Source organism: Physeter macrocephalus, chromosome 5 (assembly GCF_002837175.3).
Source record: "Physeter macrocephalus isolate SW-GA chromosome 5, ASM283717v5, whole genome shotgun sequence".
NCBI classification, from domain to species: Eukaryota; Metazoa; Chordata; class Mammalia; order Artiodactyla; family Physeteridae; genus Physeter; species Physeter macrocephalus.
This window is the reverse complement of record NC_041218.1, coordinates 53,624,610-53,652,061: the sequence shown is the minus strand read 5'-3', so window position 1 is coordinate 53,652,061 and position 27,452 is coordinate 53,624,610. Positions and strand designations below refer to the sequence as shown.

The following is a 27,452-nucleotide window of genomic DNA, read 5'->3' as shown; positions in this document are numbered from 1 at the left end:
GTTCACTGCAACATTATTCACAGTAACCAAGATGCGGCAGCAAGCCAAACGTCCATCTATGCATGAATGGATTTTTTAAAATGTAGTATATACATACAATGCATTGTTATCCAGCCTTAAAAAAGAAGGAAATCCTATAATATTCTACATGATTGAACTTCAAGGACAGTATGCTAAGTGAAACAAGTCAATCACAAGAAGACAAATATTGCATGATTCTACTTATATGAGGTATCTAAAGTAGTCAAACTCATAGAAACAAAGTAGAATCGTGGTTGCCAGGGGTTGAGAGGAGGAAATGGGGAGTTGTTCAATGGTATAGATTTTTAGTCATGTGAGAGGAAATGTTCTGGAGATCTTCTGTACAACACTGCATGCTTTTAACAATAGTGCACGGTACACTTAAAAATTTGTTAGGTGGGCAGATCTCATGTTGTGCTCTTACCACAATAAAAAATAGTAGGGAGAAAAAAAACAAAAACTCCACATAGGCCAAAGGACTCATATGTCTAATCTACGTTGATGATGGCTGTGGTATTTGAAAACAGTAATCAACTTCCTGAATCAAACACAAAGCAAGTAATATATAGTTTATTTGATATAAGACAACAGGGACTATTAGAATTTTCTCACGATTCAGGACTTTGGCTTTTAGCATTTGGGTATCCAAAAAGAGGACTTGAGAGGGAAGTTTATACATAAGAGGAAAACAATGACCCTAGTGAGAACACAGATCAGGAACTCAGTAGGGAGGAACCCGGTCCACCACGGTGAACAAGCACAGTACCTCGCACAGCGGGTGCTCCAATATTTGTTAAATGTTCATGACTCATTCAATTTTTCTGTGCAACCTCCATAGCAAATACTGCGAATCTTGCTCATTATTGCATTTCTTAAAACGTTAAAATTCAGAAAAACATTCTGCGTGACTGAAATTACATGAAACAAAACCAAACAAAAATTTCACATCTGAATTGCTTCAAACTGTTTAGGTGAAAAAGAAAACTGTGTGAAGAAAACCATTTCCTGAATCAACTGAGTGAAGTTCCAAGTTCCAGCTCTCTCACACTCCTGAATATTTACCAGCACACTCTCAAGCTTGAGCGAAACTTTTCTTGCTTAAAGAGTAGCTGAGTAATTTCGGAGACTGAGACTGTTTTGCCTAAATCATCCAGATAATTCAAACAACTCAATTTCTAATAACAATCTGGGCGAGGCTGCCCTGCCCAGTAAATGCTCTCTATACTCCCCAGGCCATAGCCGAGTCACACCCAGCTTAGCCAGATGACAGTGTCCCCTAGCAAGGAAACACGCCGTTATTGTTAAGTGATAAGTGCAACCGCCAGCCAACGCTCCCTGGCTCTCTGTTCCTCGAGTTTATTCCTGTTTCCCGAGGGCGCTTTCAAATTTTGATTTTTCGACGATGTCTCCTTTCCCCGAAATCATCTAAGAGCTGCCCTAAAGCCTTCAGCCCCTTCCCCCAATACCGCACTCTGCTTAGAGCCCGTAGGCCTGTCCAGTAAAGTTATTTAAAATAAAAAGCGTAACAGAAGATGTCCAAGCAGGAAGAGAAAAAGAATACCCCAGGAACTGGGTTCGTGTCGGAACGTGCCATTCGTTTCGAAGGGAGGAGAGTCGCAGGTGCGAATTGTATCGCGGGTCTGAAGTCACTTACCGGACTTCCGATTCGTCAGGGCCTGAGTACACAAAACACCAAAGACCGGGCGGAGCACAGGAGGGGGTGAGGGGCCGGGAGTGGAGCCTGGCAGGGCCGGCAGACGTGAAGCGCTTCCCCCGTGGGCTCCGGTGGTGCAGCCCGACGCGGCCGCGGCGGGGAGGCGGGAGGCGCAGGGCTGCGGCACAGAGGGCAGCATGGCGTACCCCGGGCACCCTGGCGCCGGCGGCGGCTACTACGCAGGCGGGGTGAGTGCTGCACGCCCGGGCTCGCGGCCGGGGTGCGACCCCTGGACGCCGGGGGCGCCGAGAGGCCACACGTGGCGACTCCGCCGGGGCGGCTCCCGGGCGCCCCCGCCCTGCCAGCCGCCTCGCCCCGGGCCCCTGCCGACCGGCCTCTGTCTCCAGCGCCTTCTTTCCCTCTGTCCCTTCTCCCCTCGGCTGGCTGCGCGGGGCCGGGGCGCGGGTGGTTTTGACCCAAGAAGCCCACCCTGTGACTCCCGGATCCGCGGCGTGAAATCGTGCACATGGGGAGTTGCCTTCCTCTCCGCCTTCCCTGAGAGCAACAGCCATTTTAATCTAGAATGGTCCTGCGGTCCACTTCTCCCTCTCTGAAAGAAAGTGGGAAAAACAGGAAAGTCAGGGAAAGTCCGTTAGAGTCAAAGACCTCCGGGAGGAAGGCCGCCTCGCTCTGCGTCAGGGATGCGCGTCGTCGTGGGAACTGTTTCCAAAAGAGAAAGTTCCCTCGCCTTGACACACCTCACCCCTCCCGAGGCTACACCTGTCTCAAAACGCTTTAAAAATACCGTAAACGCTAGAAAAATGTAAGTTGCATGCCCAGGTTGCGTTTATCTCAGTAGCCTGCGGGTTAATGGGGATTTGTAAAGTTGCTTCACTTACACTGATGTCACTGTCAAGACTACTCATTTTGATCCTAGCTGCCGGTTTTTAAATTATAACGGGGTGAGAATGGGAGAAAGGGGAGGAGTGATTGCAGGTAGAGAGTTCCCGGTGGCAAACGACTGACAGCGAAGGCCTGGCAATTGCCTGGCTTTGCATGAGGCACTCAGTGGTGAAAGAATAAAACTTGGTCAGCGGAATGATGCATTTGTTTCCTTTCTTACAGTATGGAGGGGCTCCCGGAGGGCCTGCGTTTCCCGGACAAACTCAGGATCCGCTGTATGGTTACTTTGCTGCTGTAGCTGGACAGGTCAGCTTTTCCCTTTAACATTAAAGGACTGTCAGATTCTACATTTGTGTTAACCTTTGTTATAGTGGCACAGAGAAACAGCCTTTCCTCTGGAAAAGAATTCCTTTGCTTCTGCACAAGAAAAAAAAAAAGTTCATAGGCAGTTACTTATTTTTGAATATTCAGAACAAATTAGGACAAAGGGTTACTCGTATTTATGTTACATTCAGAACTAAACTTGTAATTGAATTAGGGTCAGATTCAACAGAACAGGCTAGTATAAATGTGCTTTGAAGATATGTGAGGTAGAAAGATGTCTTTAGAACTGAATTGTCAGGGTCCATAGTGGTTTCCAGAGAAGAAATACCAGATCTGCTGAACATTAAACCCTTCTTTGTACAATTAAAAGCATGTGGTACTAGTAATTCTGTAGCCAGATTCTAGGGGACACTTTCTTTGGGTAGAGTATGATTGTTAATCAGTTACCCCCTTAGGAAATAGGTATTTATGGTAAAAACCCACCAGCTTCAAAATAAGAAAGGTACTATATTCTTCTTACTATCAGGAAGTTAATCTTCTGAACAGTTTAGTTCCTCTTTGATGCAGATGCTGTTACTAGGTCAGCTCTTCCTTGTCCTTATCAGGTGTTGTGGTCTGTTGACCCAGAGAGAGAATAAAGGTCAGCACCCCAAGACCATTCACTTCTTTACATTCTAAGTCATATGACAGGCGGTAGTGCATCTTGAGGGAGGCCCCTTCCCCAGCTCCCAGGTCAGTGAATGTATATGGTAGATATACTGTAGGTATAACCCAAACATGTCCAGAGGGGGTGTTTGTGCTTATGAATTCAACTTAGCTTTGTTTTAATCAAAAGCTAGAAATAACACAATCTTAATGTGAAAATGCCTTAGACTATTATGGAATAACAACCTACAACCACCTTTTAGAATAGCACTCTAAGAAATACCGTTTGAGAAACACTGGAAAATTGAGTCTAAAACTGAAAGAGCTGCCCCTTAAGTATCTGCTTCATCTGTTAGTGATCAGTATCTTTGAAACCACAAGACACGGCAAAGCTCAAGACTTCTTATTCTTAGATTGCCTGTGCCTGCAGCCATGTAAGTGACCCCCCCTGCTTAGCTTTCAGCAGCCCTGGCCTGCAGCAGCATGCCCATCGTTTTTCACATTATTGATCATGCCCCTCGTCTAGAACATATAATAGTCATGGACTTGAGGATTGAGGTATTTTATTTTAAAATCCCTAAAAGTTACATGTATCTAGTTCTGACCTAGGTCAGGCAGTGAATAAGCACGGGGAACCTCTGTCTCCCAGGTATAATCGTGATCCAAAAAAACAATTCGTTACATCATAAGCAAAGGTGATCACAGAGGACGCTTTCTGTGGGAACCAGACTTTTCATTTACTGATGTCATCTGTGTACCCTGCTCTCCACACACCCCGACAAAAAAAAAGCTAGAAAGAGTAATAAGACTTTTAATCAACTACATAAATAATTTTACTTTAAAATGCTTGCTTTGGCAGATTCCTAGCTCAGACTGAGAGTAGTTCAAGACAGAAACTAGTTTTATTCATACATTTAAAAATATCATGTGTCAGTGGAAGAAACTGAATTCACCTCACTGTTTTATTAAAAGAGGAAACTTATACTTGAGAACATTTATGCCTAGTCTAATTTGGAAATTTAGTATTACCAATACCTTTTCATCATTTCCACTAAAGTACAGGTGTAAGCAGCTTTCAGACTTGGTTAATTCTTGTGTAATGATTATTTAATATAAAGCCTGAAATTGAATGCCCACTTTACCTAGGTATTAAGAAATGTATTTTTTGTTTATGGCCCTAATTATACATTTGCAGAAGAGGCCCTAACAATTTGTCTTTCTTTCTGTCATTAAATTGTTATGGGAAGTAGAGTGAGGAAAAAGAATGCCTACTTTTAGCAGGCATCCCTTTAAAAAAAGTCTCATGCATGATAATATTCATTTTCTTTACCATTATTGCTACACTGAATACTGAATGTAAACAAAGAACTAGAAAGTACAAATCACGATTGTGATTCCTTTTCCTATTTTTTTTTTTAAAGGATGGACAAATAGATGCTGATGAATTGCAGAGATGCCTGACACAGTCGGGCATTGCTGGAGGATACAAACGTAAGTTAGGAGCCCCAGAGTGTCTCTAGACATACTGTCGTGTTTCATATTTCAGATGTTACTTGTGATTATTATGGCCTTCAAGGAATCTGAGCTTTTCTGATCCAGCAAAGTTAAGAATTTCAAAAGCTGAATTCAGTTGGTTCTTGTGTATTTCAAAATGTTAATCTGAAAACAGTTCTTACTGAATGATTCCACACTACCCACCGATTTAGTGGGTTTCTTGGATTTGGGTTCCATGTATCTGGAACCATTCAAACCAATGACAGTCTATATGGCCTCCTCAGAAAATGAGGTAAGGTGCTGAAATGAAATCTACCAGGTCAGGTGTCGTTAATGATAGGAGCTAACATTCACTGCTGACTGTTTGCCAAGAGCTTATTCTGTCTCTGAGCCTGGTGGCACTTAGGGCTTTGCGTGACTGGTCCTGTGCACCTGGTCCCAGAGTGGCCTGTCCTGCATGCCTAGTTCTGAGTAGTTGGTCCTCCTCTCCGTTTTCCCCGGTGCCTGGTCCCCAACCCCTGGTCCTCAAGGAGCCAGTTCTGCACTCTTGGTCTCAGCTCCTGACAGCATGAATGCTCACCTTGACATCCCCCAGGTCTTTCCTCTTTCTACATCAGGCTAAGTAAGACGTGCCCTTCCTATTTCTAAACTCTTTACAGTAGTCCTCCTTCCTGCCACCCCCCAGTTCCTCACAGACTGCCCCTGTACTTACACCTGCTTCCTGCCTTTTGACTCTGCATGAGCTGCAGAGAGGGAACTCCTGCCAGGATGCTGCATCCCACACATGCCACATGCTTCTCTTCAAATCATGTCTTGACCATGATAGAGAACAGTGTCTTGGCTAATGTACATGACCTACCAACTTCTCTGCCAGTTGTTATTTGAGACAGAACATCAGATCGAAGCCTCAACTTCCCAGTAAGCTGTGAATTAAAACACTCAAACTAGGGAATTCCCTGGCGGTCCAGTGGTTAGGACTCAAGTGCTTTCACTGCAGTGGGCCCGGGTTTGATCCCTGGTTGGGAACTAAGATCCCTTAAGAAAAAAAAAAACAAAAAACACTCAAACTAGAATTCACACTTGAGGACCCGTAGTGGCCATTTTTGACTGTTTGATATGGCACAGTTACTAGGTGGCTCTCTTTTTAAACTACTTGCATATCCATTTTTATCATCCTTTGTTTTATGACTTCAGTATCCAATTAACATTTCCTAGTTGTGGGAATTAATTCAAAAGAGGAACCTATTGCATTTCTGTCATCTACCCTCGTCCTAAACAAAAGAAGCCCTTTTCTAGATTAGGGATTTTTTTTTTTTAAGCTATTGTAGGCAATACATTTAAATCGTTAGTTGTTAACCTCAAGCAATTGGAGCTGGTGAACAAAGAAGGTCTAATAGCAGGGTTTAGAGAAGTGAGCCATGTCACAACATAGACTATTACTCTACACCCTTTCAGTAGAAGAGGTGTGGCCGGTTTTCAAATCGAACAAAGTGGGCAGTATATCCTTGGAGAGCACTCCTTTTAAAAATTTCATTTGAGAAAGCTGCATTTACTAATGATCTTAGATCACTGAGTTATAGAAAAGACATATCCTGAATCATCTGGATCATGTGATCGCATTAATTTGCTTGCTGTCATCTGGTTATGGAGGCTGTAATGAACCACAAAACCATCTTGGTTGTGAGATGTCAGAGTGAGTGTTGTAATGCATAAGTTATACAGCCATTGGTCTTTTCAACCCAGCTTCCAAGCCAGAAAGTGCGGACAGACAGGCGCTAGGGGTGGCAGGGGGGATAGAGAAACCTATGGCACCTTCTTAACCAGTTTAAGAGGGAGCAGTCATGCCTAGAGGTGGCGCTGATGACGGAAGTTGCTCTTTTTTCCAGGGGATAAGGTAAGGTTGATAAGGTAACGTGGTAAGGTTGAGAGAAACTGCAGGTGGGATTTTCCTGCTAGGTCTGTTACATTGTGGATTTCCACTAGAAGAAAAGTTGTTTGAGGTATTTTAGCAGAATGAACAGGAGAAAGGAGATAGAGAGTCAAGATAAAATTATAACTAAGATTCTTTTGAAATTATTTAAAATAGGATTAGCATTAGTAAAAGCGCTTTCTGGGGAAAAAAAAAATACTATTAAAATTGAACAGGAGTTCTCCTCACCCAAACTTATTAGATGTCAGTGTTCTAACTCATTGGAACTGCCCAGAATGGTGACTTTTCTGTTTTGTCCACTGCCTACCTCATTCCCTCCCTTCTCAGTCCTCTCACAAAAGAGGACCAGATTTCTGTTCTCCCTGGCAAAGAGCTCTAACCTGTCACTCTCCTCCTCTAAAAATCCTGAGTAGCTCCATGGTGCCCATATAAAACAAAAGCTAGACAGCCTCCCGGGAATTCAGTCTCCTCAGTGATGCACCTTCATCTAACGGTAATTTCTCCCACTTCCTTTGCCTGTCCGGACTTCACTGCTTCTCTCTTTGCTTATGCAGGTCCCTAGCTCTACATGGCTGTCGCCAGATGTCCCAAATCTTTTCTGTTGTTCAAAACTTGGCTTAAATGCTGCTTCTTCTATGAAGTCTTTCTTACCAAGAAGGAGCCTCTCCTCAACATCTGGTAGTTTTTGGTGCCTCCATTATGGCTTACCATCCTCTACCTTGTGCACATGACTTATCTTTAACTTTAGACTGTCAGCTGGGCCAGGTTCCAGTGTCACGTTTGTATTTCCGATGTCCCTGGTACCCTGAGCCCTGCACATAATGAATATTTAATAGGCATTTGATGAATTAATGAGTATAGAAGACTTCCTAAAATGGAAAAATCATATACCCATATTTGAATTTTGACTTAAGAAAGATTGATATTTACCTAAGGGATTATACATTACTTTTAAGTATCAGTGAAAATCAGAAGAGTCCGTTTAAAAACCATATCCTCCTTAGGCTCTTTGAGTGGTATACAGCTTCCTGCATAGGGATGAGAATTCAGTCTCACGTGTTCATTCATTTGGCCAACCAACACATTTCTAATGGACACCTACCACGTGGTAGGTGCTGGGGTCTGCAAGCGCCAACAGTGCCTGGGGAACACGGTGAAAAGCGCTGGGGTAGGTAAAGGGTTTACCTTTTACTGTAAGCTGTGGGGTCACATCAGAGGGGCCAGGAACCCAGACAGAGGTCAGGAAAGTTTTCTTTGCAGAATCGATACCTCAACTGAGGAGAAATGAAAGTTGAGCAGAAATGATGCAGACCAAGAAGTGAGTGAGGTAGGAAGCTGTGCTCCAGGCAGATAGAACAGTGTGTACCCAGAGACGAGAGGGAGGATGGTTCAATCAAGGAACTGAGAGAAATTGACCAGAGGTAGCTTTTGGGGTTGAATGAACAGTAGGAAAGGAGCTGAACTGAGAAAATATGTGTATGACCTTATATGCCAATTAAGGTGATTGGACTTTATCCTGAGGGCAGTGGAACACCTCCACTGGGTCTTAAGTAGAAGAGCACCTATTTCCCTGGCTGTACGAGACCAAGTTGGGGAGTATGGGTGTGGGGAACGTGGGGAGTCAGGGAAACCAGTTAGGTGGCCCTTGGAGTCAAAGAGATGAGAGAAGTGCTGACTGCACTGGGGATAGGACAGTGGGACTGGAGTTGGATGGGTTCTAAGGCTGTTCGGAAGGTGATCAAATGTCAAGGGAGAGGGAATTGTGGACTTTCCCAGGTTTCTGGCTCAGGGGGCTGAGTGGGTAATGGTGTCATTCATAGACCTGGGAGACAGGGTCTGGCTGCTTCCTGGCCGCCAAAAGCCTCGCTTTACACCCAAACACAGTTGGCCCTGTCCTGTGGTTGTCAGGCCCTCTGGAGTGGTAGTCCTTACACTGCAGCAGCTGCAGCATCACCTGGAAGTTTTGCTAAAGCCAGATTGCGGGGCCCTGCTCTAGCATTTCTCATTAGGATCTGAGGTGAGACCCGAGAATTTGCATCTCTAAACAGGTTACCGGGCCTGCTGGTCCACGTTGAACCAGCTGCTTTAATGTAAGTATATATCCCCTGGGGATCTTGTTAAAAGCGCAGATCCTGATTTTGTTGGTTTATGTTAAGGGCTGAGATGCTGCAGTTCTAAAAGCTCCCACGTGAGGAAGAACAGAGTTAATTTCAAGGGAACACCCATAAGGCTATCTGCAGATTCCTCTACAGAAGCTTTGCAGGCCAGAAGGGAGTGGCATGATATATTCAAAGTCTCCAAAGGGAAAAACCTGCAAACTAGGATACTCTACCCAGCAAAATTATCATTTAGAGTAGGAGAGAGAAAGGATTTCTCAGACAAGCAAAAACTAAAAGAATACAGCAATACAAAACATATCCTAAAAGATATATTGAAAGGTCTTCTTTAAGTAGAAAAGAAGCAAGAATCTATAGGAAAGAGAAAAGCACAATTGGAAAGTAAATCATTTAAATAAGCCAGTATCCAGATTAAAAAAAAATCCAAAAAATATTTTTTAAAGCGATGATAACTACAAAGAACAGCAAAAGGATAAACATGAAGATGTAAAAGAGGACATCAAAATCATAAAATGTGGGGGAGGACAGTAAGAAAATGTGGTTTGTTTTCAGAATGTATTTGAGCCTATATGACTATCAGTCTAAAGAAACTAGATATAGTAGTGGGTTAACATACTTGAAAAACAGGGTAACCACAAATCAAAAACATACAGTAGATTCACAAAAACCAAAAAGAACACAAGCGTAATACAAAAGAAAACCATCTGTTACAAGGCCTGCGCTTGCCCAGTTTTAAGACTGAAGAAAGAGCCCGGAGACAGCAACAGAGACATCAGTGGTTTAATGGATGGGGGAGCTTATACATCTGAAGCAAGGTCCTGGAGCAACACCCCACCGTGTGGAGCAGAAGGTGGGCAGGACATGGCAGCAGGCTTCACTCCAGAGGGGAAGGGGAGACTGCCAGTTATAAGGCGGGGTTACCTCAGGTGGGCTCATTCATTACCAGGGAAGCCAGCAGAGGGCCACTCACTCCCCCTTTGATAAGAATAGTCACCAGCTGGGGCCCAGGGCAAGTACGTAGGAATGTCAGTCCGGTGCATAGGGTAGAGGTGACGCAGGCCCTGGTCGGGCAGAGGATGTACAGAGAGCAAGAGAAGAGCCATCTTGAGTGGCCTGACCATATACCATCAAACCACAAAAAGAAAAACAAAAAGAAAAAAAACAAAGAAACAAAAGCGCCCAGGTGATATTAATAACAGCTAGTCCAGGAATCACACTTTGAGTAGAAGAGTGGTCTCAATCTTGATTACTCACTAGAATCATCTGAGAAGCTTTAAAAAAAAAAAAAAAAACTAATGCCTGAGTCCCATAGTCAGATTCTGATTTAATTGTTCTGTGGTGGTGGTGGCTATACTTAACAAAAGTTGTTGAGAGTACATCTTAAAACTTCTCACCACACACACACAAAAGGTAGCTATGTGAGGTGATGGATGTGTTAATTAACCTTATTATGGTAATCATTTTGCAGTATATACATATAGAAAATCATTACAATGTACACCTTAAACTTACACAATGTTATATGTCAATAATATCTCAATAAAGCTGAAAAAATAATAATAATTGTTCTTTGGTGCAGCCCAGGTGTCAGGATCTTTTAAAGCCTCTGGGTGATTCTGATAAGCACCCAGGGTTGAGAACCTCTGGTCTCCACTAGAGAGACTTCATACCTCCACACAACTTAAAAATCAGAATGAAGAACCAACCAACTCTCAAAAGTGTAGAAAAGTGTTGCCTCCTCTCACCTCAGAGAACTGTCTCTGTGGATCAGATGGAGGTTGAAGGACCAAAATAGAAACAGTCCCCAACCTTTTATTTCAGGGTTCCAGGATATGCCAAACAGAGGAATCTATTAAAAGTAGAAAACCTATAGTTTGTAATGTTTGGAGACATTACAGTAATAAGAGTTAGCTTAGTTGTGTTTTAAATTCACTTTTGTTAGAGATAAAAATGAAGCTAGTAACAGCTGTAAAAAAAAGTTAATTCTTTGTGCATCTTAACAAACTTGTCAAATTTATGCTAGCTTTGCCCACGTGACCCTTGTCACTTCTTCTTTCTAGTTTTACAGCTTCCTTGTACCTCAGAACACTTCCTCAAAGTCATTGGTAAGGTGCAAGGAATTCTTTATTTTTAATTTGTTAATGCTTAGAGTACCAGTAGGCCATTAACCAATAAGTGTATTCTAGTTTGGTTGTCTAAGTGAGGTATGGAAATGCCCTCAGAACACCCTTGAACTGTAAGTGAACGAAAAAGGTTTCTGAACAGTGGCCATCACTAAGTGGGTCATCAGGTCTCAGTCCAGAATGCTCTTGTTTAACACACAATTCTAGCAAGCGTATTTATCTTATTGTCTACGAAAAGAGGCCATAGCCTGTTTGGGGTAGGAGGTGACCATTCAGTGTATGACATTAAAGGGAAAAGAAAGAAAAACAAATGATCAGACTCAGAACTAGCAAAACCAGCTAGAGTCAATTGTGAGTAGGAACAAAGCAAACTAACCCTCCCATTCACCATGGTGGATAATAATACATTGTGGTTCATTATGGTGAATTGAACTCACTATATTACAGTTTCAAAGGCAAGAAAGAATATAATACCTTTTAAAAACTATGTTATAGAAAAGTTTAAGCTTATCCAAAAACAGAGGTAATTATACAGTGAACTCCTGTATACCCATCACTCAGCTTCAACAGTTATCAATGTGTTGCCATTCTTGTTTTATCTATAATCCTGCCCATGTTCTTTTAAAGCAAATTCCAGATCTCTTAACATTTATTCCACCTACAAATAACTTCAGTGTATACTTTTCTTAAAGATAAGGACACTTTTTTCCCCCAATTTCAAAACCATAAATCACACCTAAAAATATTAACAGTACGATGCAAAACTTTTTAAAAAGATTTCTATTAAAGTTGTTAAAATTAAATTTGGGTTCTGGAAGGAATCCTATCTAGCTGGAAAAAAAAATCTACTTCAAAGCTCCATGAATTTAGTTCCATGTAGATTGAGCAGCATATAAAAATAAAAGTGTATAAATAATCACATTCCTAATTAATTTGAATGTATCCAATGTAATGTGAATTTTTGAAATTGTATTAATATGTATGTACTTTTCTTGATTTAACAGCTTTTAACCTGGAGACTTGCCGCCTTATGGTTTCAATGCTGGATGTATCCTTTACCTTGATTGTGGCCTAGAGTATTTTTTCTGGATAAAAAAAAAATCCTTCCTGAAGGAATTCATCTAAGGATTAATACCCGGTAAACACAAAGTGACAAATGACCACAAAAATGTTTTCCGAAATCATTAGCTTTCAAGATGGTATTTGGTGTGAAAAAGGAAGGAAGTTTAGTAAGTAGAACATTGGTTATTTAAGAATTTGAGGAAGCATCAAAGACAAACAAGTATAGAAACCGGAGCAGTCAGGGAGGCTTTTTCACTGTGACATTGATTGCCCTGCATGATTCAAACCTGGCCTTCAAGCAATGGGATTTTTCACACCACAGTTCTTAGACTAGTTTAGCTAGTGCTGATGGTATGGTTCTTTCATCCCACCTCATTTTCCAAACGTGAAAACAGTGGGTCTGGGAGGGCTTACCAAGGGAGTGTTAGGGCTAAAGAGGACCCCGGACAGAAGGACAAGCAGCATAGCCTGGGCCACCCAGAAAGTGCAGCCCAGTTTGGTTGTTACAGGTGGCTCACAATGGCCTCGTTATTTCCTTGTAATCACATCATATCAATTATCTTTTCCCCCAGGGGAAATAGGTACTCAGAGCTTTTTCTCCATAGGCCCTTTTTATTATATCATTAGTCTCTTGTCCTATCATGTCCAAAAGAATGTATAACATTTTTAACCTTTTCAGCGGAAAGAATATTAAATTCCCTTACCCTTGATCTTTGATTTAATCATTAGAAAATGTTGCAAAATAAAGATGTGCTAATCCTTGATTACAGTTCAGAGAGATATGTCAGGCACAATGGGTTTCAACGAGTTTAAAGAACTCTGGGCTGTACTAAACGGCTGGAGACAACACTTTATCAGTTTTGACAGCGACAGAAGTGGAACAGTGGATCCCCAGGAATTGCAGAAGGCCCTAGCAACAATGGGTGGGTATGACTGACTCCACCTCTCTGTTCATTGGTAGAAGTAATTTTTTTTTTTAATTTCTAAAACTAAGTGCTAACATGAAGGTGGTTTCTATTTGTAGAAGTAGTGCATATTCATAATTTAAATGAGCCCCTCAGTCCTAAAAATTTGGGGAGACTTGATTATTTTTAACGGTCTTTTTGTAATCCTTGATTTTTTTTTTTTTTTTTTTTTTTTTGCTGGATGATTTTTCTCCCTTTCAGGATTTAGGTTGAGTCCCCAGGCTGTGAATTCAATTGCAAAACGATATAGCACCAATGGAAAGATCACCTTCGATGATTACATCGCCTGCTGCGTCAAGCTGCGAGCTCTAACAGGTGTGTCCTTTGAGATCACTATTAAGCGTGTCTGGCAGAATAACTGTTTTCTCAGAAATTTATTTCACATTACTAAGTAATCTGCCGTTAAAATAATACTAACTAAATTCCCTGGTGGTCCAGTGGTGAGGACTACATGCTCTCACTGCTGAGGGCCCAGGTTCGATCCTTTGTCGGGGAACTAAGATCCCCCAAGCCAGTGGCATGGCCAAAAAAAATCCTAATTAAACTTTACTAAAATGTTTCTAAACATAACAAGCTAACTGATACGTTTTTGATCAGAGTATGAGCAATATTCTGTGATTTCTCCCTAGAATATGAAATACTTGAAAAAAGTGAAATTACCCATTGGTAGCTCTTTCCTATTTCCTCCTGTTGGAAAGATTTAAAATGGTGGTCTCTGTTTCAGATGTCCTTCTTAAATGTAGCTGTATCAATAATCTCTACATTTCTCTCCCCTCTATTCTTTTTCTTTCTTTTGTATTTTTTTTCTGATTTCGTTCCTCTCTTTAGCTTTTTACCCTTTTTAATATCTGGTTTTAAGATTTTTTTTCATCCTGACACAAATTTGAGGGTGGATTTTCTTATTAAAGTAAATCCTTTTCATTTAATAGGACAGAGCTCAAATGGGTAGAATATCTGATCACAGCTGTTTGTCATATTAAGGACTCCATCCATCTATTTCCTAATTAAGCAATATCTATGTTATTAAGAAGTCGGAAATTCTGTGTTTCCATCACAATTAAGGAATGGTCTCGGAAGTCAGTGCAGCTTTTACTGACTTTGGGATGAGGTGTTTTCTTCCAGCTCCACGTTGAGAAACAGTTGGCCAACTTCTGCATGTTGTGTTACTTGGTTGCATATTAAATCTATTCATATTGGTACAGTTGGTTTCTTTGCTTTGGTCTTTTGTTTATGCTGGCTGGTTGTGCAATTTAAATGTTACTGCATTTTGAACCCAGTGCCAACATAATTAACTATTATAATTTCAGATAAGATGCTTAAAAAAAACTAATAAATTTTACTGTGGTGTTTTACAGACAGCTTTCGAAGACGGGATACTGCTCAGCAAGGTGTTGTAAATTTCCCGTATGATGATGTAAGTCTCAGTAAATTTGGAACTGACAAAATACAAAAATGCACATATTTTCGGTTTAGCAGTTGCTGCAGTTATGAGTACACTTTAAAAAGGCTTGTGTGTAAACATGTTTATGTCTTCTGCTTAAAGGTGTGTTCTCTTCAGTGTGCATTAACTTCTCAGGTGACAGTCCCACTCTGTTTCCAAGGACGGAGAGGTGGCCTGTAGAGCAGAAAGTGCATAGGCTTTGGCCTCAGAAGGGCCACTTAAGGAATATCTGAACGTCCTGACCCAAGTTCCATTTTCCCTGAAAGAGGGGTAATCAGCGCGGCCTTGCAGGAATGCTGCAGGAATTAGCAGTGCCCAGGGCCTCACTGGTGTTGGAAGAATGCAAAAGAAAACTGAGAGCAAAGGCAGAGTCTGTTGCTGTGTGTTTGGTGGTGAAGCAAACATTTCACAGCAAATACTGATGCTTCTACACTGAGGTTTCTGATTTGCAAGGGAAGGGTCAGATATTCTGTTTCTGTGCATCCATATACTGGCACGCTAGAATTTATTTTAATAAAGCAGATTTTAAGGGGATAAACCGTTTTAAAGGCAGTCTGGTAGAATAGTGGGGTAAGCCTGCAGTTCTGAAGTTCCCCATGGGTTAGAATGGTATAAACTGTACTGTTACTTGTATTTGTAAGTAGGTGCCTTTGATCATGACCATGTCTAGAGTAAGATATTATTTGGAATTTAAATAGTTCTTTGTCCATTGGGGTACGATGAGCTTCTTGTAAGAAGCTTTGACGTGAGAAACCCATTGGGTTTTATATTAGACTGCTTCCTTCAAATAATGAACCTTTCCACTCATCATTTACTCCTATTTTGAAAAGGATTTTTTTTAATCCACAATTCAAATGAGAATACCAAAAGGTAAGCTGCCTAAAAATAAGCTAGGGTGTATTCTGTGTTCTGAGGTCTGCAGTGTAACGCTGATTTTTCTCTTTCAGTTCATTCAGTGCGTCATGAGTGTTTAAATCAGGAGGAAGACCTATGAAGATAATCCACATTCATTCCGACTGGAGTTCTCCTTTGCTCTTTGCCTTCAGTAATTGTGTGCAAACTTACACAGCCACTTTTCCTTAACAGCTGTTGTAAAGGTTTATTACTTTATGTACAACTGAAGTTTTTAGTTTTGATAATATATTCTTTGGAATGTTATTAATATCAGATCCGGTCAGTTAAACACCATTTAGAACTTCCTTGAGCCATTGTTAATCATGCATTATTTTCTTGCTAAGCCTCTTTTATGTATATTTAAGTGTGCAAATTGTTTAAGGCACATTATGTATTTTTCATTGTAAGCTACTAAAACCTTTTCATCAGACTACAGCTGTTGTCGTCCCTCTTTTAGGGCTTTTATGTGGTATTGAAAGCTTTATGTGTGACCCACTTGGATGCAAAAACAACAACAACAAAAAAACAAACCTGGTAATATATGTCAGGAATCTCCAGTGGAAACTTAACACAAGCTTAAAGGCTTACAGATATTATTTTGATGGCTGTATAAATGGAAACTGGTTGAATAATTTGGCAAATACTGCCTGTCATCAGGTTTCTTCTTGTCATCATCCATGTAGACCTTTGCTAACTATACTTAAAAATCTTGAACATTATGAGCTTAACTATGTAAAAAAGAAAATTGATAGGAAAAGACTAAAGGAATATATGAAAATATTAACTGTGGTTATTTTTGGCTAATGGGATTCTAGGTGACTAATTCCCTTTATGCATTTCAGTATTTTCCAAGTTTTCTATAATGTGTGTGCTTTCCTTTTAAAATCAGAAGATGCTAATTTTTAAAATGGTGATACATCCATTTTGATATGCCATGTGTTCACACTTAAACATTAAAAAATATACACAGTACAGACATAGAGAATGGACTTGAGGACACGGGGAGGGGGAAGTGTAAGCTGGGACGAAGTGAGAGAGTGGCATGGACATATATACACTACCAAATGTAAAATAGATAGCTAGTGGGAAGCAGCCACATAGCACAGGGAGATCAGCTCGGTGCTTTGTGACCACCTAGAGGGGTGGGATAGGGAGGGTAGGAGGGAGACGCAAGAGGGAGGAGATATGGGGATATATGTATATGTATAGCTGATTCACTTTGTTATACAGCAGAAACTAACACACCATTGTAAAGCAATTATACTCCAATAAAGATGTTAAAAATATATATATACACACAGTAAAAGGACTGAAAAGAGTATACAAAAACGTTGATGTGGCTTCCACGGGAAGTCAGAATTAGGAGCTCATTTTCCCCCTTCCTGCTACTCTTCCAAATATTCTCTGACAAGCAAGTATTACATTTATAATGGAAGACATTTTTTGTTTTAATTTTTAAACCATGTACTAGTAAGGTCTGGATTCTAATGCTGGCTGTGCCTCTTACTAAATATGTGGTTTGATCATTTTAGATAAACTCAGAGCCTCAATTTCCCCATCTTGGAAAGGAGGTAATACCTGCCTCCTGGGGTTGTCTGAATATGAAAAAGTGTTGGCATGATAAGCACCAGTAATGTTTCTGTTTCTTAAATTTAAAGCTGGCCTGGTTTGCTGTTTTTAGCAAAAGAAAAAAAAAAGGAAATGGTCATTTCCTGGTGACAAGGTGGTAAGGAAGAAGGCCCTTGCTGACCAAAGGTTATGTACCATGCTTGCACCATCTGACTGCTTTGGTAGGCCCCAAGGTGTGTTGCATCAGTCATGGTTCTGAATTTGCTTTTGGGTAAGCGCTAAAGTGTTACAAAACTGTGTTTCTGGAAATAATTCAGCTTTAATTATTGATATCCTTATCTCCTCCACTTCTACTTTCACTGTTTCTTTCTGAAAGCGTACAGCCTGGTCTTCAGTATGTCCTGCAGTTAGAAAGTTTCCCTCCCCTTGACAAATGTGACGTATCCATCCTTTCTTTAACACAGCCAGAATCCTCATTACAAGTGAATCTCATGTTGCCTTATTTCTGTTTTATGGTGGGTTCTGTTTTACTCATTATATACATCCAGTGCAGCCTCACCACCTTCTTCAAAACTTTTTGGTCTACTTTTCTTAGAGCATCTAGTTGGAGCATAATAAAACTGTGAGCTCAAACTTGAATACTTCAGTCATTTGGAGAATTAAGTTCCTCAAATCACCCCAACTCAAGATTTAATTTAATTTTGGGGATGAGTGCTTTATCATGGTGTGTCAAGAGATTTGTGATTATAAAGTACTTACAGCCCTTTCTGAGCACTTCCATAGGAATGTGGCCGCAAGAGGTCTGTGCTTCCCCGGGGACAGTTGGCATAGATTTGTACCACAGCAGTCATATTTCATTAATCAGAACTCTCACTCCTATTGAGCCAAAAAGTCAAGACTCCACTTCAGCATGACGTTCCAGGCGGTACCGTCAGTCCACGAAATGGCATGTGAGCGAGAACGTCTGCTATCTCTGATCTAGACTTTGCTTTTGCTTCGCTGAGTGTGTTACTGTTTCAGTGTTTATCTTAGTGGATTATTATATGCCTAAAATACTATAAATTGAAGAAATGGAGCTATATGTAATCATTTTTTTAATCTCATAATAAATGTACAAACCCTTAGTCAATGACTTCTGTTTTTTCTCACATTAAAGCAGTACTTTACTTATAACTGCTTTTTTCCTCAGCAGACTAGGAGCTGAGGGCAAGGAAATTCCAAGTGCCAGCATAAAGACTGGTAGATGAAAGGGCTGCTGGGGAGATGATGAAAAGGCCGGGTGGAAAAATTCTTTAGGCAGTGAATTCATGTACCTAAACAGAGCCCATCCAAGGCGCAATGCTTTAGAGTCTGACACAAGTGAACTCATTAAATAAGCACCACTGCCTGGGCTCTAGGACAGAATATAGTAAATTGATCCTTATTAGGGTGAGGGAGAAAGTGTTCATGAAATAAGGCAGGTGGATAAATAGAGAAGACTCCATATGTCACCCAGCTGGGCCAACTGTCCAACCAAGTAAGCATTCAGGCTTCACTAAAGGATCATGGTATTTCTCCCCATGCCGATGGTCCATTCTAGAACCGCGTGGAACAGAAAAGAAAAACCCCAGCAGCATGCCCACAGAGCTTCTGAAAGAGAAAGAGTGACTGGGAGAAAAGCAGGATTAAAGGGAGTCATGCATCAAAATAACATAAATCTTTTATTGAAAGTCACTTTATTGATGTTACAATGAGAGTAACATAGAAAAGCATGGTACCTTATTAGCTTCAGAGTGAATACTAATAAAATTGTGCCAGAAATTTGAAATTTAAGTTACAGTGACCTGTAAAAACAGCAAGATTTTGTTTACCTACAGTATAACTTTATAACTTGAACAGCCATGAAACAAATCGCACTTGATCTGGAAAGCAGTTGCCATATATTTCGGTTGCTGTTTGCCAAAACCCAGTAATAATGTTTAAAGTAGTTTAAGAACCTGAAGTGCAGAGCAGCGAGAGAATATAATGTTAAAATGAAGCCAAACTATATACACCTGATTACCTGGTTACCAAAAGTGAAATGGTGCTGCCATTAACACTTCCCCACGCAGTGTCTTCCACTAGCTGTAGATGGGACATCACCCCTTGAAGATGATAGATGTGGAAAACACCAGTGCAGACCTACACTGGCTAACATATGAACTGCTATGTTTAGATAAAAATGCTCAGTTTTTAAAATAAGTTGTCTTTTTGTGATTCTAAATTGGAGAGAGGCAAGTCTCTTCCGGCAAGTTAAAAAAGGAGCACGTGCTTATTATTCTGAATAAACCTTTGCTAAGCATCTTTGAAGTTAGTGTAAAAAAAAAAAAGTTTTCCATACAAAACAAAGATGTTGGGTCATTTTTACCCATTAAAAAGACTGGCTGTTGAATCACAGTTTGATTTTGTACTGGATTAGAAAAGTGGGGTTTCTCATCAGGCAGTGATACACATGTATAATTTAGCAAGAACTCTTGTATTATTACTGAATAAATGTATTAATTCCTATCAGCACTTTCTGTATTGTCTTATCTAGTGTAACTTAGCACCACTGTGTTTAAACATTTGGGGGCTCTTTGCATTTTTTAAGAGCTTGACCATCAAAACACAAATCCACATCTGAAACTTCATAAAACGAGAGACTAAGCCCTAAAGTAAATGTATCATAGTATAGTACAGTATTGTATGCATATGTATTTTTTAACGAGAGGAAAATGCGTGTTTCTTCAAAAACAGTATTGATGAATTAGTTAAGCATATTATAGCAACATTGCTAGACTCATTGTATGCCTTTTTGTAAAAAACGAAAAACGGAAAAGAAAAAAAAAACACCAAACACTTTTTCCCTGGTTTTGATTTCAAGGACACCTAAAAGCATGAAATGATGATGTCCTTAAGCCAAACCCCTGCCAGCCTTGAAGCACCTCCAGGTACGATACAGGTTCTATGAACAGTGCAACAGGGACACCCACACCAGGCATTGGCCCATTATGACTAGACAATGAGGCTTTACACAGCCAACACTCAGTAAAACTGCAAAGCACACAGGTCTGCCCTAGGCACGCAGCACCTCTCCCTATCACCACCAGCGGCCGACCTGTGCTCTTCCGCTGGCTTGGCTTCTGAGCTCTCCCTGCGCCTCTCCATTCTGCTCCTATCCAGGGCTAAATGCCCCATGACCTCCCAAGCCTCGCTGTTTCTTATCTCCCGTCCAGCCTGAAACACACTCTGACAACCAATCTCTCAGTGACTTTCCAAGTTGCATAATCCATGCCCAGATGCCGATGGAAGGCTAAAAGTACCTCTCTCCCCTAATTCCACGCCCCAATGGTTCCCCGAGTGCCAATTCAGGCGAAGAAGTGACTTACCTCCATGACAGTGAAAGTTCCTAGTCAGGAGAAAAGGTCTGACAGCTACTGAAGAGAGAGCGACTTTGGAAGTAGGAAGGGTCTGGAAGCATCTCTCAAACCCACAGTGAGAATGCTTACTGTTTGTCAGGCTATGGATATAAAGGACAAAAATACTAGGCAGGTTTTTGCTGTTTCCGAATGTTTTGTTTTTCTACCTACAAACTGAACCATAAGATGCTCCATCTGGGGGACTCTGACAAAGTGATTTCTAAGATCCTGCTCCATCTTTGTTTGCTCTGCATCTGCAGGTGGGGTGGAAAATTCCTCTTGGAATTAAAAGCACCCGCCCACAGAGCAGATGCTACGAGCATGCGCGGAAAGTTCCCAGCAGGTGTGGCTGCTACGACCACGCCCCCCCCACCCGCCCAAACCCCAACACACAAGCAGAGCCAGATAGGCTGCTCCCTCTCAGCTGATTTTCACAAGAGCAAGCTGGGCTCCTCAGGGTCCAATAAACAGGGAAGCTGTTTAGGAAAGTTCTTAGCTCTCCCAGGCTGGAGGAAAGTTGCTGCCTCCGAAATCAGAAGTCTTAGCCCTTCAGAAAATCTCAGAAGAGAAAAATTCAAAGTTTGAGCCTCCAATTAAGCCCTATGTTTGCTTCGTATATATTTTAAGCTAATAGAATGAGAAATTCATCTTGACTGAATTTAAGAAAAGAAGTATTTGAGTGTCGGTTTTAGAGGAAACATAGACGGGATAGAAAAAAAATAATTAGGAGCATAACAAAGTAGACATTGTGCTACAAATGGGAGTCAGAACGTTTCATGTAAAATTCATGTCAACTTACCAACTGGTACGATTGTACTTAAAATACGCTGCCCAGGGACTTCCCTGGCGGTCCAGTGGTTAAGACGCCGCGCTTTCACTGCAGGGGGAACAGGTTTGATCTCTCGCGGGGGAACTAAGATACCACAAGCGGCTTGGCCAAAAAAAAAGAAAAAAAAAATGCTGCCCATAGAGGGCGTCCTGGTAGCAGGGGGCGGTGTTCTATCAGGCTGCGGGGGCAGCAGGCCTGCTTCCCTTCCTTCCCTCACTGCCTTTATTCAGCTCCCCTGCCCATACACTCGGCAAGCTACTCGGTAAGTTCCAGTATATTCCCTTTCCTTTTTAAGTAAAATAAAGTAAAATAAAATAGTCTTCTCTTTACGTAAGGATTTATTATCATGTCGAATAACACAAGGAAATATTTAAAGCACTAAATATATATGTTAAAATAGAACTACATGACAGCAGGAAATGAAGAATGGATGAGATTAATAAATGAACAATTCTGAAACACTGAAAGTGAACAGAAATACCATATTTCCTCTAGCCCATAGGTAACTATAAAAATTAAAGAAAATCTAAGAAGGTAAAAGGTAAAGGAGACACAACAAGATCTGAGACAACAGAGGGGATTAAATAATGCAAATCTGCAAGGGGATCAACACAAAAAATAGAGAAATGTTAAGACTGTTTGGGAATTCAAACATAAATAGTCCTTCTGTGGAAGTGCACAGAATACCTGATTTTATCTTTTCAGCGACTTCTTTTAGAAACCCTATCAATCTTATGTTCAGAAATCTATGCTGGATTGACTTTACGCAGTAACAATTTTAAGAGCCTTTTTAAAGCAAGGGGGGTGGAGGTGGGGAGGGGAGTGAAACTGTAGTATCATTTAATAAAGCACCTATATATCAACCTGGAAAGTAGCTTTGGCATTTACTTTATTAGTCAACGTTTTATTTTAAGGAAAATCACTGGGTATCTTTAAAAAAATACAGCAACCACAAATTGAAAGCCCTCCTGATGCTGCACTGTTTGAGGAGTTTATTCCTTTCCACCGATTACATGTGGCCTGGGGGCCACTTGCTAGCTGGGAGACCCCAGAGAAGGGTGCCACTTCCTGTCTAAAGAATGAGGGGCTGGACACAGACCAGTTAATCTGACCAGTCAGCTCCTTTATAGCTCCATGTTTCCCACACCTCCTTTGTTGACACTCTTAGGGGAGAGATATGTGTTGCTTTAAATCAGGGTTTACTATACTGTAACGACTATGGATAAATGGAACATCTCAGGCTGCAGAGTTGTCAATCTGAAGTCTAATCTACGCACAAAACTTCAGAAAGAGAGGAAAAAGGCATACAATGGAACACAAAGGCCAAAAAGCTGCTCTTCTCTGCTTAGTATAGCAGTCCTATAGTTGACTGGGGGCTATAAATATTAGTTTCATGATACAAACTGCTATGTGGCCTCAAAGTTGCTCTCCAAAATAGATACTCAAAAAAAATTAATAATAATAATAATGCTGTGCTTGCGTTTAGTGCCATGGGTCCATTCTCCCTGCCTCAGTGGATGAAAAGTCATAGATATTTAGATTTAATACATCTAGATCACCAACCATGAGTTCACATATAGGTACTTCTCACAGCTAACCACTGAAATTACAAACTTGTCAAAGAATGCGGCAAATGGCTGTAAGAATGTTTACACATTCCTAGATAGAGTAGATATCTAGAATAGAACATCAAAGGTACTATAAAATCATAGTCTCTCTGCAAATAAAACACTTTTCATTCAGTTCTATATGAAGTTTATTATCGAGGAGGATGACTATAAACTGTATACCTCTAGAGCAACCATGTCTCCCAAAAGGCACAAATAATGATTTTTCACTTGAAATAATAATCTTCATGTAAAAATAATTCAGAAGGTGAGGAAAGAGAGAAGGGTGAAGGGATCCATTGACTACATAGCTAATCATTTGTGGATTCTTTCAAATAAGGGATGTGTAACCATAACTAGGAAGCATATTTACATGAGGTACCTTACATTCAAATCTATAACTCTTTTATAGTCAAAATAAACCTTCTAACATTAGCCTTTTATACACTCAATATCAGAAAACATTCAGTGCATATTAAAGTGATCTTGGTCAAAAGCCACTTTATTTGCTACATCTTTAAATCTGTCTGCCCTCCTGTCCTTGGCTTGGGCTATATGGCAACATCACCCAACTTGAGACTGATGGATCCTTTTATCGTAGTCTCGACAATCACATCCCTTCCTGTCATGAAAACTGCTGTTTATACTTTATCATTTTGGATAATTAAACTGCTTTTCAAATGTTTTCAAAGACTTTCAGAAGAGAGGTCCGTTATGGAAGACATAGACACATAGAGGAGAAAACACTGCCTTCTAATGGACCCTTTAATTTGGGCCTCCAAGATGATTACACACAGAGATGAAATGGGTTTTGTCCTCGGACACTACTGGCAGAGATCAAATTTAGAGGATATTTCTGAAAACTTGTCTGCAGATTCCATTCCTCTCAAGAAAAAGGAGAGAAAATTAGAAAATTCAGAAGTACTCTTTACATCAAAGCATCTGATTGATCCCATTAATTTCTGAGCTCACTAGGGTCACCTCCCAAGAGAAGTTTTCTTTAAGAATGGCAGAGCTGCATGATGACAGCTATCAAAATTTGGTTTTAAAGAAGGGGATTTAACATAGATTTCTCACTTTTCTATGGATTAAAAAAATAGAGAGTTCAGAACATCAGATTCTACCCCTTGCCAGCTGTTTGGATAACTTCACAGTTGCTGCACCCTTGGGGTTTTAGGTTTCTTTGAACCCTCTGCGACCTGTTGAGGCTTCCCAGCCCAGCTGGTAGAACCTTCCATATCTTACTTACACATCAGTGCAGAATGACCTGCTGGGACTCGAGTCCCACCGATGATAAATACCCTCAATAAACAGTGTGAAAGTTGTTTTCATTAAAATACGTCATTCATGTCACAGATAAGGGTGGCTAAAAAGCTTTGTTAAAGAACGAAAGTTTAGTCCACAAAGGGTTAGAGTATTGGCAAGTTGGAAGCTACCAATGCATCAGCAGCTGTGGCCTCCTGTGTCTTTGGTGCATTTGTTTAACTTAGCAGGACACACTGCTGTGGGGCTCACAGGCCCCCCCAGGTGAGACTAGCAGATGTGCTCTGGCACCGAAAAAGAACAGCCACTGAGGCAGGCGCTGTAGCCCCCAGAAGGAAGATGGACAGGCTGGAGGATTCCCAGGGAGCAGCCAGCTGGCAGCAGAGCGCCTTGAGGCAGTAAGCAAGCTGTGGAGGCCCTAAGTTCTGTCGGACATTTTGTTCTCTTGTTCAATTAATTACTCAATAAAACTGCCTCTAGACTGTGCACACTTTAAAGGGATAGCACATGGTTTGGACAAATACCAATTATGGGGAGACACATATACAGCCCTGACCACTATATTTACAACATCATCCGGTCATAATCTTTAAAGACCATTTGATGGATGATGATGACATGATTGTGACTGATTGTTTTTAGGCATCTGGCAAAATACACTTGTGTGTAACAGCTGCTTTTTTTATAATTTTAAAAATGTTTACATATGTACAATTGTCCTTGTATGCTGATATAAATATGAAAAGTAAAAAAAAAGAAAAATACATGTTTACAGTTAGCATATGGGATATTGGCCTCTCAAGCTTTAAAGTCCTGCAGAAGAAATCCTTATATGCCTTAGCCCTGCATGCTAGTTTCTATTATGGGATGTTGTTTCCTTAAATGTGGAAAACAATAAACAGAAGCTTCATGCACATAGCATTACTGTCTAAAATGAGGATGTGCTTCAGAATGTCAAGTTCTGAATCCACTATTGTCCCTTAGGAAACTTGCTACATTTGGGTCATGTGAGTTAATTTCAGTGATATTTCTACATATATCTGTCATGCGGATTATCCATTAACATACCAGTACCTTAGTTGTTCCATGTTATAGTGTAACATTTCAGTAGTTCTTTTCATGGTTCAATTAAATCTGAAGCCAATGACAAAAAGAAAATGGTATCCAGATGTGAGTCTCGGCTTCCTCTCCTCTGTGGCATTCAGAGATGTTTTCGAGTTGTCTGAAGAGCAGATAGATTTGCAGTGATTCAGTGAGGCTGAGTTTCTATAAAAGTTGAAGTAAACAGTTTCGATGTATCACATGTAAACAGCTGATCTTAAATGGATGTCTCCCATAGCTGCACAACAGAGAAAAGCAAAATTTCACACTGTGAAAGCAGGAAACAGACATATTCTGAGCTACAAAGATGAAAAAGATTCAGTAATTTCATCTATACTTATGTGATTGTGGATGCGAAGTCTCATAATAGATAAAATAAACACTCTAATTTTTAGTTCTCTTTTTCCTCTAAACCCGAGTCTCAACGTTTTTAGCAACGGCCACCTTTCAATACAAAAAACCCTCACATCCTCATTTGATATTGGGCTGGACAAAAAGTTCCTTCGGTTTTAAAGTAAAAATAAAAGACACGTTTTTCATTTTCACCAAAAACTTTATTGAACAACATATTCACCCTTTTGTTCCACTACCTTATGCCATTTTTCAGGCAAATTCATAATTCCATCTTCCCAAAACTTTTTATCTTTTTGAGCAAAGAACTGTTCCAGGTGCCTTTTACAGTCTTCCAGGGAACTGAAATTTTTTACATTAAGAGAATTTTGTCAAGACCGAAATAAATGGAAATCCGAAGGTGCAATGTCTGGTGAATACGGCAGATGAATCAGAACTTCCCAGGCAAGCTGTAACAGTTTTTGCCTGGTCATCAAAGAAGCATGCAGTCTTGCGTTATCCTGATGGAAGATTATGTGTTTTCTGTTGACTAATTCCGGATGCTTTTTGTTGAGTGCTGCTTTCAGTTGGCTTAACTGGATGCAGTACTTGTGGGAATTAATCGTTTAGTTTTTCTGGAAGGAGCTCATAATAGAGGACTCCCTTCCAATCCCACTGTATACACAACATCATCTTTTTTGGATGAAGACCCGCCTTTGGTGTGGTTGGTGGTGGTTCATTTCGCTTGCCCCACACTTTCTTCCGTTCCACGTTATTGTACAGTATAAACTTTTCATCGCCTGTCACAATTTGTTTTAAAAAGGGAACATTTTCATTACGTTTCAGTAGAGAATCGCATGCGGAAATATGGTCATGAAGGTTTTTTTTTTTGCTTATGGGGAACCCAAACGTCAAAGCGATTCAAATAACCAAGCTGGTGCAAATTATTTTCAATGCTTGATTTGGATATTTTGAGTATGCTGGCTATCTCCCACGTGGTATAACATTGATCGTTCTCAATTAACATCTCGATCTGATCGCTATCAACGTCAACTGGTCTACCCGACTGTGGAGCATCATCCAGTGAGAAATCTCCAGCACGAAATTTTGCAAACCACTTTTGACATGTTCAATCGGTCACGGCACCTTCTCCATACACTGCACAAATCTTTTTTTTTGCTTTTCAGTTGCATTTTTACCTTTCTTGAAATAATAAAGCATAATATGCTGAAATGTTGCTTTTTTCTTCCATCTTCAAAATTAAAATGGCTACACAAAAATTCACCAATGTTGATAAGTTTTTTTTTACATGCACACTGACATGACAGCTGTCACAATACAATCCAACAAAATTGTTTCGAATGCAGTTAAAGACAACTAAGTGCCACTAGAGCCATCTTACGGAAAATACCGAACGAACTTTTTGGCCCACCCAATATTACTTGAAATTTTGAATAAATTAAATATTGTGTCTCAAATGAAATAATTTAAAACATTATTTTTTAAAACTACACATACCTTTATTTTCCCCAGGATTCTGATACAGCCATCTAGAACAGTGGTTCTCAACCCAGCTGTACATTTCAATGATCTGGGGATGTTTTAAAAATCCCAGTCCCGGGCTTCCCTGGTGGCGCAGTGGTTGAGAGTCCGCCTGCCGATGCAGGGGACACGGGTTCGTGCCCCGGTCCGGGAAGATCCCACATGCCGCGGAGCGGCTGGGCCCGTGAGCCATGGCCGCTGAGCCTGTGCGTCCGGAGCCTG

General features: G+C 40.7%; 2 protein-coding genes across 7 annotated transcripts in view; one reads left to right on the top strand and one right to left on the bottom strand.

The window, feature by feature from the left end:
• The first annotated feature begins 1,768 nt into the window (after nt 1–1,768).
• SRI (sorcin) lies at nt 1,769–17,101 on the top strand. 2 transcript variants are annotated; one of them, XM_007111012.4, is made up of 9 exons: nt 1,769–1,923; nt 2,801–2,884; nt 4,969–5,038; nt 11,149–11,193; nt 12,216–12,259; nt 13,049–13,196; nt 13,440–13,553; nt 14,594–14,652; nt 15,627–17,101. In XM_007111012.4, the coding sequence occupies exons 1-9, from the start codon at nt 1,873–1,875 to the stop codon at nt 15,651–15,653; spliced, it is 642 nt and encodes a 213-aa protein (XP_007111074.2). In that variant the 5' UTR covers nt 1,769–1,872; the 3' UTR covers nt 15,654–17,101. The 2 variants fall into 2 exon arrangements, with proteins under 2 accessions (XP_007111074.2, XP_007111075.2); XM_007111013.4 differs by lacking the exon at nt 11,149–11,193.
• Nucleotides 17,102–21,246: 4,145 nt separating this feature from the next.
• ADAM22 (ADAM metallopeptidase domain 22) overlaps nt 21,247–27,452 on the bottom strand; it is a 234,566-nt gene continuing 228,360 nt past the window's right edge. For all 5 annotated transcript variants that reach the window (XM_055084959.1, XM_055084958.1, XM_055084956.1 and 2 more), the window contains one exon: nt 21,247–25,596. In XM_055084959.1, the coding sequence (XP_054940934.1) occupies nt 25,576–25,596 (21 nt within the window). In that variant the 3' untranslated portion in view covers nt 21,247–25,575. The remainder of the gene's footprint in view (nt 25,597–27,452) is intronic.

What these genes read in the sequence shown, in the direction of transcription:
- SRI (XM_007111012.4), top strand. Translation starts at nt 1,873, where the DNA reads ATGGCGTACCCCGGGCACCCTGGCGCCGGCGGCGGCTACTACGCAGGC. An exon ending in TTGCTGCTGTAGCTGGACAG is followed by an intron (nt 2,885 to 4,968) that starts GTCAGCTTTTCC and finishes TTTTTTTTAAAG; the next exon opens with GATGGACAAATAGATGCTGA. An exon ending in ACACTTCCTCAAAGTCATTG is followed by an intron (nt 11,194 to 12,215) that starts GTAAGGTGCAAG and finishes TTGATTTAACAG; the next exon opens with CTTTTAACCTGGAGACTTGC.